The 13,787-nt window shown below is 43.6% G+C and overlaps 1 protein-coding gene across 1 annotated transcript in view; it reads left to right on the top strand.

Annotated features, from left to right (window-relative positions):
• The window catches only part of LOC122941130 (ATP-binding cassette sub-family C member 2-like), a 143,278-nt gene that overhangs the window by 111,078 nt on the left and 18,413 nt on the right, over window positions 1-13,787 (top strand). Inside the window, exons 20-26 of the mRNA XM_044298156.1 lie at window positions 6,299-6,422; window positions 6,547-6,664; window positions 9,770-9,989; window positions 11,778-11,932; window positions 12,446-12,601; window positions 13,047-13,246; window positions 13,574-13,700. Of these exons, the coding sequence (XP_044154091.1) occupies window positions 6,299-6,422; window positions 6,547-6,664; window positions 9,770-9,989; window positions 11,778-11,932; window positions 12,446-12,601; window positions 13,047-13,246; window positions 13,574-13,700 (1,100 nt within the window). The remainder of the gene's footprint in view (window positions 1-6,298; window positions 6,423-6,546; window positions 6,665-9,769; window positions 9,990-11,777; window positions 11,933-12,445; window positions 12,602-13,046; window positions 13,247-13,573; window positions 13,701-13,787) is intronic.

Here is a 13,787-nt window from a genome sequence, read left to right as displayed (position 1 = left end):
ATCAGAGTAGAGTGACGGGCGGCGCTATGTGACTCCAGCTTAAATAGAGGCTGGGTCACATGGTGCTCTGGCCAATCACAGCCATGCCAATAGTAGGCATGGCTGTGATGGCCTCTTGGGGCAAGTAGTATGACGCTTGTTGATTGGCTGCTTTGCATCCTTTCAAAAAGCGCCAAGAAAGCGACGAACACCGAACCCGAACTTTTACGAAAATGTCCGGGTTCGGGTCCGTGTCACGGACACACCAAAATTCGGTACGAACCCGAACTATACAGTCCGGGTTCGCTCATCCCTAGTCAGAACACTAGGGGACCGCAGTGGACAGCTGACTAGGCAAATCAGCGGGGAAGAAGCGGAGTATGGAGTAAGACGTGAACGCCACTGACTGAAAAGAACGGAGTCTGAGGTGACTAAAAGCGTGCGCAGCTGTAACACCAGCTCGGCGCTGCTACCACAGACTGTGAGGTAAATAACAGTAGCGGCGATAGGAATGCTAAAAATAGAAAGACTGCCCAGTAACAGGGGAAAACAGACTGGGAACGGAGAGAAGAAAAACAGACCTTGGGGAAGCTGGGTAGGTGAACGAAAACACACCCACTGATAGTTGATAGAAAAAAGAAGACTGGGTGGCATAAAAAGGAGTACAAATATCAGCAAAACCTATATCCTCAAACATATATATATATATATAGCACTCAAGAAATATAGATGCGTATCTCCTGCGGGAGCAGCAGAAAGACGGGAGTCCACATGATTGCAGAGGCCATTTATCACCTTGGATACGTTACTATTGGCTACTGACTACACCTTGTTTGCATATTTATGTAAATTGCTTCTGTGACACGTTTAACTATTCTGCTGCTGGGAGTAAAAGAAAGATTTATTAGCATAATGGAGTCTCCTGCCTTTAAATAAATTTGGCATTACATGGGGAATTGATGTAGCTATTAAAAAAGGCATGTCAAGAGTGGTGACAGGTCCTCTTTAAGCATTTGCATTATTATATGCAATTTATATACCACACTGATCCAGGATTATGTATACCTCACTATTCTTTGGTTTAATGGTGTATTCTCATAGGTAAAAGTTACCCCCAGGCCCCTACCCAAAGGATGGAGATAACTATCAGATCAGTGGGGTTCCTACATCTTGGAACCCCATTACTCACAAGAACGGGGGCCCCATACCCTCTGAAGGTGTAGCGGACAGATGAGGAAGAGACCGCAGGGTAGGGTTTAAATACAGTACAGCAGACAAGGAGGCTGAAGCAGATGCCGGCTTTATTAAAGAACAAAATATAACGGCCGGAAAATCGGATTAACAGTATTGTGCCAATGCACCAGGGGCGCAATCGATAAATGACAGGAACAGTGTTAACAGGTTTACATAAATTTACAGGAAGGATAACTGAACTTTGCATCCACAAAAACACATAAACACATACAAATGCAAACTACTCTCCTCTAATATTTTCCTGTCTGCCCCTGCTAACCAGGGCATGTTTATACAATGCACTGACTAAGTCTCCTGCTCTATGTCCTACCACAGATTAAGAAACAAGGAGTAAACCCAGGGTGTCCCTAAGGAAAAGGGGGAGAGGCAAGAACACAGTGTTCGTCCAGTATACCCCCGATAGGGACACTCAAAAAATAAAACTCGGCAAAAAAGCTCCCGAGCTATAGGCAGAAACAAAGGAAAACGGAGCTCATGATACCAAAAAAGTAATATATAATTTATTGAAACATGATAAAATAACATGGGTAAAAGACATAAATAAATGATGCCATAGACAAGATTGGAAGCGGAGGACAGAAAAAAGAAGAGACGCCACCCTGGGGGCAAAAACACACGGATCCAAAATACATGGTACAAAAAAATGTATATAAGGTACATGAACATCAAATAAGGAGTCAATGCTCAAGGTCATGTACGGTATGCAGATGATATACAGTACCTGGTGAGCCACCTGTCTAGCGCTAAAACACCTCTGTATGTATCATGGAATCTAGTCATTGGTGTGCAGGCAGCCAGTGCAATTAAGCGTTGTGCTGCAGACCAATGAAACAAAGAAAGGGGATAACGGTAATAGCAATGACCAGAGGGAAACAGCAAAAGACAGGAACTCACCAAAGATAGGAGCCGTGTGCCAGAGCGACCAGGGTGGCGCTACCCCAACGCGCGTTTCGGCGTACCTTCGTCAGGGGGTAGCGCCGTCACTGTGAATTGAGCATAAAAAGATTCCCCCAGCCAATCGGAGAGCCAGTAACTCACTTGTTCCCAGGTGTGTATGAGTGCCGGCGCGCGCAAACCCGATCGATACCGAGTCCAGCCACCCCGCGGCCGGCGTCCCGCCGGCACGCCCACATCACGTGATGAAATCACGTGATCGGGTGGTTCCGACGTCAGGTCGCACGGGCGTGAGGCGCCGGAGGCGGCCCCGGGTAACGCGCGCACACATCACACTAGGGAAGAGGAGTCAGGAGATCACCATGGGGACATAAGCGCAACGGAAGACGAATGTTACAGTATCAAAAATACATCCATATACATGAGTGTGATACACTTTACAAAGAACCATGGTGCATACCATATCATGCATACCATTAACCCAAAGTTGGGTAAAATAGATGAGTGAAAGAGAAGAGGGGAATCAGAGGGAAGGGAAATATGCGTACATGATTGAGACCACCAAAATACAATTTAAGCACAATATAAAAAATCACAATAATCAATAACATAATGAGAGAAATTTATGGAAAGCAGTAGTGTGAGTATGAATGAATAAATAGATGAATAATTGTATCAGATGAGTATACATACAATAAGCGTATTCATACATAATCATAAGGGATACTAGTAATAATACTGAAAAGTAAAAAATAAATGAATGAAAAAATCCAGAAATAAAGAAGTAAAAAGATGAATAGAATAATGGTGGGAAAAGAATCCCTTGTATACAGTCGATACCCCTGACTTTTAGACCTCTAGGATTACAGGAGTGGAATCCTAGAGGTCTAAAAGTCAGGGGTATCGACTGTATACAAGTCGACCTACGTGCAGGTAATACATCCAAACGGTTAGCTCAAAAAGAGAGCCGCTGGATTTGGACCCTTGGGACTCTCCGTCCCAAGGGTCTTAATGAGAATTTGGGTTTTTCTTCCTTTTTGTAGTCACTGGATCCACAACTGTGGATTTTTATCCTTATTTCTTTTAACAGATTGTTTATATAGTTTATTCTAATTCTATTTTTCCTTCTCCTATTTTTTTCCCCAGCCTTCATTATTTATTTTTTGGGACTCTGAGCCATGTTTCTTCCCTCTCTTGATTCCTCATGAAGGGACCCCTTTCCACATATTTCGACTCAACGGATGCGCAATTGTTGTGTACATCATTAGTGCACACATTTTTTGTATATACAGTGTATATGACCTTTAGTACACATGAATTGTCTATATATTTATTTACCCCTTTGTTTCCTTCTTCCTCCCCCCCTCTCCCCGTGTCCCCTTTCCCCCCCCCCTTTTTCCCCCCCTCCCTTGTCCTTGTTCACATACCTTTTTCCATTGCTCCGCACTCTGCACTTTTGCACTTTATGTCTTTTGAGTATCAATGCTTTAAAAACATACACTGTAGCATTTAACTTTTCTTGTATATAAAAAATATGAAATATTACACACATTCCAGTTTGCATTACTCACCACATGCACACATATGCACATGCATATATGCACATGTATATGTGTAGATATATTCCATGTGCATGTATATATTCATTTAATAATTTTTTTTCACTATTACATGAATTGTCGCTTTATGTATTTATTGAGGGATTTGTCATCCCCTCGTCTATTGGGCATTCTTCACTTCACTATTTTATATGCACATATATATCTCGTTTATTGTGAGTCTAGTCCCGGATTCTTTTCCCACCATTATTCTATTCATCTTTTTACTTCTTTATTTCTGGATTTTTTCATTCATTTATTTTTTACTTTTCAGTATTATTACTAGTATCCCTTATGATTATGTATGAATACGTTTATTGTATGTATACTCATCTGATATAATTATTTATTTATTTATATATGACTATGTATACATTATTTATTTATGTATGACTATGTATGAATACGCTTATTGTATGTATACTCATCTGATACAATTATTCATCTATTTATTCATTCATACTCACACTACTGCTTTCCATAAATTTCTCTCATTATGTTATTGATTATTGTGATTTTTTATATTGTGCTTAAATTGTATTTTGGTGGTCTCAATCATGTACGCATATTTCCCTTCCCTCTGATTCCCCTCTTCTCTTTCACTCATCTATTTTACCCAACTTTGGGTTAATGGTATGCATGATATGGTATGCACCATGGTTCTTTGTAAAGTGTATCACACTCATGTATATGGATGTATTTTTGATACTGTAACATTCGTCTTCCGTTGCGCTTATGTCCCATGGTGATCTCCTGACTCCTCTTCCCTAGTGTGATGTGTGCGCGCGTTACCCGGGGCCGCCTCCGGCGCCTCACGCCCGTGCGTCCTGACGTCGGAACCACCCGATCACGTGATTTCATCACGTGATGTGGGCGTGCCGACGGGACGCCGGCCGTGGGGTGGCTGGACTCGGTATCGATCGGGTTTGCGCGCGCCGGCACTCATACACACCTGGGAACAAGTGAGTTACTGGCTCTCCGATTGGCTGGGGGAATCTTTTTATGCTCAATTCACAGTGACGGCGCTACCCCCTGACGAAGGTACGCCGAAACGCGCGTTGGGGTAGCGCCACCCTGGTCGCTCTGGCACACGGCTCCTATCTTTGGTGAGTTCCTGTCTTTTGCTGTTTCCCTCTGGTCATTGCTATTACCGTTATCCCCTTTCTTTGTTTCATTGGTCTGCAGCACAACGCTTAATTGCACTGGCTGCCTGCACACCAATGACTAGATTCCATGATACATACAGAGGTGTTTTAGCGCTAGACAGGTGGCTCACCAGGTACTGTATATCATCTGCATACCGTACATGACCTTGAGCATTGACTCCTTATTTGATGTTCATGTACCTTATATACATTTTTTTGTACCATGTATTTTGGATCCGTGTGTTTTTGCCCCCAGGGTGGCGTCTCTTCTTTTTTCTGTCCTCCGCTTCCAATCTTGTCTATGGCATCATTTATTTATGTCTTTTACCCATGTTATTTTATCATGTTTCAATAAATTATATATTACTTTTTTGGTATCATGAGCTCCGTTTTCCTTTGTTTCTGCCTACCACAGATTAGCAGCGGTGCACACTCACAGTTCTGCAGGTAGCTGCTTGTCTTGGTCTGGCACGTGAAGGCAGGTGTAGTCTGTCTCCTGATCCGGTCACTTTCTTGTCCCAGGGCGGTCTTTTCTTCTCTCTCTGTCTCTCTCTAGAGTGCAGGTGCTGGAATCCACATAGTCCAGCTCTGACAGGAGTAACCCGTCCTGTCACAGGTCTCTGAATTGAACACTTTGCTCCTCTGGAACACACTTTGCAGTCTCTGTTGACCTGTGCCACAGCAGCCAGGAAAAATCACTTTAGAGTCCCTGTAGCTCTGTCCCACAACAGCAGACTATCTCTGTACACCTCTGCAAGGACCGCAGCCTCCTGCTCTCTAAGCCCGGGAACTTGAACTCCTCCTACATCCTCTGGAACAACAACTTCCTTTCTTTCTTAAAGACACAGTGACGTTTTGTGGCCAGAAGAAGGCATAGTATTCTGTGTAAAATGTTATCACTGGAGTTGCACTTGATAATTCTAGGGGCTGACCCTTACACAGGACCCCTTCTGCTCCCCTGAAAAGACTCCATACATTTCTATGGGAGTTCTGGAGATAGTGGAGCGCTGTACTCGGCTATCTCCAGGACACCTATAGAAACTAATGGAGTTGACATGTGCAACCAGTCGCTCCAGTCATTTCAGGGGAGCAGGGGGCCTGTAGAGGGCACAGGTCACATGTTCTTGTGATCGGTGGCAGGCCCAGTGGTAGGACCACCACTGATCTGATGGTTGCCCCCTCCTGTTTTTAAGCGTATCATTTCAGTTGTATATGTTGTGAGAGTAGTCGAAACCTAAAATTTAAAATAATTTATTATATGATTATTTACTCGGTTGATGAAAATTTTTCCTTGCTTGGCCCTTCAAAGGCTCTATGATTGATGCCATACATCTCACTGGTGGTGGTTGAGTAGTTGACTCCATAAGGTCAACAAATTGTTGTATAGTTTTGAGTCTTCATCTGATTTTCTCTTGGTCTTTCTTGCAGTACTACTCAATACAGAAGAAGATGATGGTGAAGATCCCGTAGAACAAGCCCCCGAAGTAGCAGAAGACATTGTGACAATGACACTTAAGAGAGAAAACAGTCTACACAGGAGGAAGCTTAGCAGGTGAGTCTGACTGATTTAGGACACAAAGTTTGATGGATTTGTAATTTACATTATGGCATAGATTATGCACGCCATCTAATCTGTAATTTATGATTTCTTCTCTACCTGCAACTATGTGATTCAGTATGAATAGCAGTTTAAGGAGGTCACTGAAGGAAGTAGCAAAGAACAAGGGAGAAGATGAGAAGATAACTGAAAAAGGACAAAAGCTGATTGAAAAGGAGACAGCGGAGACTGGAAAGGTACAGATACAAATGTACTGCAATCATTCTCAGGCAGCACCCATAGTAGCAGGTCATGTCTCCACAACAACAGCCAGTGTATCTGCTAACCCTCTGTCATCAACTGCCAGGAGAGTACCCCTATAAACAGTGCCACACATAATATTCAAGCAGTGCGGCCCCTGATAAACACTATGAAAGTATTCTGGCTGCCTGCATCCACCACCAGGTGGAGCTCACTGCTCATACTGTGCACTTGTACTTTTATTGAACGCAATGGAAATAATAAAACATATCTACTCTTCCTAGTGGCAGCTGCCAGCAGCATTTGTGGCAAACTTGTCTACTCTGCCAGGTATCTGACAGATCTGTTTTTCGCTTTTTAAAGGGGTTGTCCAGGACTTTGATGTTTGTAAGAATAGTCCATCGATATCAAATCGGCAGGGGTCCAGCACCCCCACCTTTTTGATATTGATGACCTGTCCCGAGGATAGGTCTTCAGTATCAAAATCCTCAACAACTCCTTTAAGATAAGGCTCATACTACCACATTCCTTGTGGATGGTAGATTCAATTACAGCATACAATGTTAATCAGCTGCTTCTAAGGCCACCAGGATATTGCCATGCATTAAACGAGGCATGGACTCGCGGGGCAGGGATGTAATACTACAACTTTACAAAGCATTGGTGCGGCCTCATCTGGAATATGCAGTTCAGTTCTGGGTATCAGTCCATAGAAAGGATGCACTGCAGCTGGAAAAAGTACAGAGGAGAGCAACTAAAATGATAAGGGGCATAGAGGGTCTTAGTTATGAAGAAAGATTAAAAGAATTGAATTTACTTAGTCTTGAGAAGAGACGTCTAAGGGGCGACATGATTAACCTGTACACATATATAAATTGGCCATACAAAAAATACGGTGAAAAACTGTTCCATGTAAAATTCGCTCAAAACACAAGGGGGCACTGCCTCCAACTGGAGATGAAAAAGTTCAGTCTCCGGAAGCGCCAAAGCTTCTTTACTGTAAGAACTGTGAATCTGTGGAATAGACTTCCTCAGGAAGTGGTCACAGCAGGAACAGTGGACAGTTTTAAAAAGGGTTTAGATGAATTCTTAAAAGTAAATTACATTAGTGCTTATGAAAACGTGTAGAAATCTGAGTCTCACTTCCTTCTGGGATTCGCATCCCCACCTATCCCTTGGTTGAACTTGATGGACTTATGTCTTTTTTCCACCGTATTAACTATGTAACTAGACAATGAAGATTTAAACATTCTGTCAATAACATCAAGGTGAGATTTAGAGAAAAGTTGGATAAAAGGAAAGTGGAACAGTTATAGTGGCGTCGCTAGAGGGGGGCGAGGGGGGGCAATTGCCCCCCCTATGTTGTCCCTTGCCCCCCCGGGTGCCCCCCCGCTAATTCTCCCAGGTGAATACTAATGAGCGCTTCCATTATGGAAGCGCTCATTAGTACCGAAGGACCAGGAAGTGGTGAACGCTCTGTACTCACCACTTCCTGGTCCTCGGCTGTCGGCTGTGCAGGGCTGCGCACAGCGTGAGGTCGCTCTGTGACCTCACGCTGTGCGCGCCAGTTAGAGCACAGTCGACTGAGAAGAAAATGGCAGGCGGCGTCCGTCCAGGAACAGGAGAGGTAAGTGTTTTTATTTTTTATTTTATAAAAAATGTGGCTGCTGGGGGCATTATGGGGGCTAATAGGAGGCATATAAGGGCTAATTGGAGCCATATGGGGCATTTGGAGGCATATTTGGGGGCTAATAGGAGGCATATGGGGGCTAATAGGAGGCATATGGGGGCTAATAGGAGGCATATGGGGGCTAATTGGAGGCATATCGGGGCTAATTGGAGGCATATGGGGGCATATGGGGCTAATAGGAGGCATATGGGGGCTAATAGGAGGCATATGGGGGCTAATAGGAGGCATATAGGGGCTAATAGGAGGCATATGGGGGCTAATTGGAGGCATATGGGGGCTAATTGGAGGCATATGGGGGCTAATTGGAGGCATATGGGGGCTAATTGGAGGCAAATGGGGGCATATGGGGCTAATAGGAGGCATATGGGGTAATAGGAGGCATATGGGGGCTGATAGGAGGCATATGGGGGCTAATAGGAGGCATATGGGGGCTAATTGGAGGCATATGGGGGCTAATTGGAGGCATATGGGGGCTAATTGGAGGCATATGGGGGCTAATTGGAGGCATATGGGGGCTAATTGGAGGCATATGGGGGCTAATTGGAGGCATATGGGGGCTAATTGGAGGCATATGGGGGCTAATAGGAGGCATATGGGGGCTAATAGGCATATGGGGGCTAATTGGAGGCATATGGGGGCATATGGGGCTAATAGGAGGCATATGGGGGCTAATAGGAGGCATATGGGGGCTAATAGGAGGCATATAGGGGCTAATAGGAGGCATATGGGGGCTAATAGGAGGCATATGGGGGCTAATTGGAGGCATATGGGGGCTAATAAGAGGCATAATGGGGGCTAATGAGGCATAAGGGCTGATATGGGGGCTAATGAGGCATAAGGGCTGATATGGGGGCTAATGAGGCATAAGGGCTGATATGGGGGCTAATGAGGCATAAGGGCTGATATGGGAGCTAATGAGGCATAAGGGCTGATATGGGGGCTGATATGAGAGGCATAATGTGTCATCCACAGATGCCCCCATAACAGTGTGTCTTCCACAGATCCACCATAACAGTGTGCCTGTGCACTGACGAGAGACAGAAAGAAGGGGAAAGAATACGTGGAAGCAAGCAGAGGACGGCACAGCAGACGACTGAGTAGCTTCTTTTGTAAGTAAATTGCTTTATTATAACTGTATCCCTGCATATCGCAATTCACTCGTATTTTGTAATCTTATTGATATATACTTATTTTGTTTGTGCCCCCCCATTTTTGACTGTGGTATGTTTGTGCCCCCCCTATATATTGTTCCTAGAGTCGCCACTGAACAGTTACTCATGCTACCAATCTGGATTCTGCTTTCGTGTTGAAAAATAAAATCATATCTAGAAGTGGTTGCTGTGGATGACTTCTCCTTATCACTCCTTGTTCTATTTTTGATCAATCTCATCCATTGGATCTTTTTTTACAGGTGAAGTTCTCTGTGTATCTGAAGTACCTTCGTGCAGTTGGATGGGTTTACTTTTCCTTGATATTGGTGACCTACGCTTTACAGACCGCGTCCTTTGTCGGACAGAACATTTGGATCAGTGACTGGACGTCGGACGCTGTGCCTTTTTTTAATCAGAGCTATCCAACTTCCCAGAGAGACATGCGGGTCAGGGTGTATGGAGCCCTGGGGGTGTCACAAGGTAACTTTATTTTGTTATGTACAGTCCTGATCAAAAGTTTAAGACCACTTGAAAAATGGCAAAAAATCCTTAACAAGGTTCCAAGTAGAGCTTCAACATGCAACAAGATGAGAGTGAGACAAAACATTTTTTGAGCATTCAATTAATTGAAAATAACGATTAAACTGAAAGAGGCTGTTTTTGAGCTGATCAAATTTTAGGACCACATGCCTCTAAAAGGCCAAATCTGTGCAAAGATGTGGATTCATTGTCATTTTCTGTCTGGTAGTCACACGTTGTGATGGCAAAGGCAAAAAAAACTCTCCCTTTTTGAACGTGGTCAGGTTGTTGAACTGCATAAGCAGGGTCTCTCACAGCGCGCCATCGCTGCTCAGGTAGGACGCAGTAAGAATTTCTTAAATGATCCTGAGGGTTATGGAACAAAAAAGTCAAGTGGAAGATCCAAAAAAATGTCATCAGCACTGAGCCAGAGGATCCAATTGGCTGTCCGTCAAGACACTGGAGGATCCTCGACCCAAATTAAGGACCTTACTGGTGCTGGCTGCAGCCCCATAACCATCAGACGGCATCTGAGACTGAAGGGCTTCAAAAACAAAAAACGTCTTCAAAGGCCTCGTATCCATGAATGCCACAGAACTGCTCGTTTGGACTTTGCAAGAGAGCGCCAAACATTGGGACATTCAAAGGTGGAAGAAAGTTTTATTCTCTAATGAGAAAAAATGTAACCTTGATGGTCCTGATGGTTTCCAACGTTACTGGCATGATAAGCAGATCCCACCTGAGATGTTTTCTGTGCGCCACAGTGGAGGGGGCGCCATAATGGTCTGGGGTGCTTTTTCCTTCAGTAGAACAATGGAGCTTCAGGAAGTGCAGGGGCATCAAACGGCCGCTGGCTATGTCCAGATGTTGCAGAGAGCATTCCTCATGACTGAGGGCCCTCGTCTGTGTTGTAACGACTGGGTTTTTAAACAGGACAACGCTACAGTACACAATGCCCGCAGGACAAGGGACTTCTTCCAGGAGAATAACATCACTCTTTTGGCCCATCCTGCGTGTTCCCCTGATCTAAATCCAATTGAGAACCTTTGGGGAAGGATGGCAAGGGAAGTTTACAAAAATGGACAACAGTTTCAGACAGTAGATGGCCTTTGTGCGGCCGTCTTCACCACTTGGAGAAATTTTCCCACTCACCTCATGGAAACACTTGCATCAAGCATGCCAAAATGAATTTTTGAAGTGATAAACAATCTACTCATTACTAAGTTCATGTTTGGAAGTTGGATTTCTGTTTTTGGGGGGTTTAGTTTCTTTTTGAGGTGTGGTCCTAAACTTTTGATCAGCTGAAAAACAGCTTGTTTCAGTTTATTCGTTGTTTTCATTAAATTGAATGCTCAAAAAATGTTTTGTCTCACTCCCATTTCTTCTTGTTGCATGTTGAAGCTCTACTTAGAACCTTGTTAAGATCCAGCCATGCTAAATATGATTTTTTTTTTGCCATTTTTCAAGTGGTCTTAAACTTTTGATCAGGACTGTACTTTATAAAACTAAGAAAATAAAACCTAAGATTATCAAGCAACAATTGAGCCATCTATGTAATACCTGACAGCCATTCATCTTTGAAGCTGCTACAGGGGAAATGTCTTACTGGGTGTGATGTCCTTCGGCTGTTTATTGGATCATGGCTCCTTTCTGAAAGAGGCTGTCTCTGATCCATATTCCATTCTTATGTGGCAATATTACATGCTATGGAGGTACTAATGGGTTTTATGCATAATTTTTTTTTTTTAGGTATTTTTGTGTTCCTCAGTGCTTTTCTGGTTGCTGCCGGTACAGTACGTGCATCACGGCTCCTCCATTCACAAATACTTCGAAATATCCTGCATGTTCCTATGCAGTTCTTTGACACAACTCCAACTGGACGCATTGTCAACAGGTTTGCCAACGTCAGTTCCTTTCAGTCCCATTTAAAGTAATGTTTTTACTAATATAAAGGATGACAAATTTTGCAGGTGCCTGAGCTCACAGGTTTGGGGCAGGAATGTTAGCATGTTAAGATAAAATTGCCTTTGTAAGAATCCCTGTAAAGGTGAAGTAACAAGACATTGAGTTTCCTGAATAGTCAGAAACACCTAGACGCTCCACCACATAAAATTGTAAGAAACACTGCTCAATCTGTGAAATTCTGCTTCTTTCTCCATTCACTCCTGTTTTTAGACTCTGGCTGGACAACATGTTGTCCATAATGTCACTTGACCACATTGTCTAATAGCTGCTGGCCACCATGATGGTTCATCCATAGTGATGTATCAGCCAGTAGTAGCTTCCGTATTATGAAATGCACATAGTAGGTAGGGTCCCTTTAGAGATTTTGCATTGGGGCCCAGGATCTTCAAGATTGTTTTGACACGTTTTGTAGAAGATGCCAAATAGGACAATATGTTTTTGTTTGCTTCCAGGACATCTTCACTGTGGATGAAACCATCCCCACGTCATTCCGGAGCTGGATTTTCTGCGTCTTGGCAGTGATTGGCACCCTGTTTGTGATCTCCTTGGCTACACCAATTTTTGCTGCTGTCATCATACCGTTGGCAATTGTGTATTATTTTGTCCAGGTAAGCATCTGCTTCCTTTCCTTATCTTCCATGGGGTGATGTCCTACTTTCACAGCTCACCCAGGGCATCCAGTACCATTCCATCCCCCATGTTTATTTATTTCTATTACATTCCTTAAAGGGCTAGTTAAAGTGTCTGGACCTCAAGAAAAGCCACCAATGGAGTGCAACACAGCTAAAAAAGCTATTGGATAAATGGCTAGCTAAAGGACACAACATCAGAGGAGTCTAAAGTTTCCTTTTCAGAGCAATAAGTGTTCAAGTCTATAAAATAATCCCTAAATTTACACAGTAACACATGGATTATGTCTTTGATGTTCTAAACATTACTGTCATGCTCCTACCCCTCCTAGATTTCTCTTATAGATTACATGTTCCCTTAAAGACCTATAATCCTGTGGATGTTTTTTTTTATGTCAATCATTTATTGTCATTGTACCTGCAGAGGTTTTATGTTGCCACCTCACGTCAGCTGAGACGTCTGGATTCAGTCACCAGGTCATCCATCTACTCTCACTTTGGGGAGACAGTCTCTGGTCTGTCAGTCATCCGAGCTTATGGACATCAACAGAGATTCATCCAGCACAATGAAGACACCCTAGATATCAATCAGAAGAGCGTTTACTCCTGGGTTGTGTCCAACAGGTAAAGGGCCCTTTAAACAGGCTGAGAATTCCGTAGATAATCGCTAACGAGCATTCATAAAAACACTCATTAGCAATTATCTGGTGGGGTAAATGCTCATTCATCGGGTAATAGATCATTTTTGCGGTCACAAAAATTATCTTTTGCCCGCAGCAGATTGTACTGTGTATGGGGACGATCGATGGCATACACAGCGATAGCATGATTCCTTCCTGACTATCTGCTGCTGTATCGTCCCGTGTAAAGGGACCCTAAGCAATTGATAAGGCAAGTAAGTAGATAATCTGGAGGAATCTCTAGTAATCTCCTTATGTGATGTGTCTGCAGGTGGCTGGCCATTCGACTTGAATTTGTTGGGAACCTGACAGTGTTCTTTGCGGCTCTCTTCGCTGTGTTAGGCCGTGACACGCTGGACAGTGGGACTGTTGGACTATCCATTTCCGCAGCACTCAGGGTGAGTCAATGTGAACCAGAAATACGATAAATGAGTTGTGCTTTTTTGAAAACCCAGAGTGGATAGTTGTTACAAAAAGCATTTAAG

This window comes from Bufo gargarizans, chromosome 6 (assembly GCF_014858855.1).
Source record: "Bufo gargarizans isolate SCDJY-AF-19 chromosome 6, ASM1485885v1, whole genome shotgun sequence".
Classification (NCBI taxonomy): Eukaryota; Metazoa; Chordata; class Amphibia; order Anura; family Bufonidae; genus Bufo; species Bufo gargarizans.
Note: the sequence above shows the minus strand (reverse complement) of the source record. Positions and strands in the feature narration are given on the sequence as shown.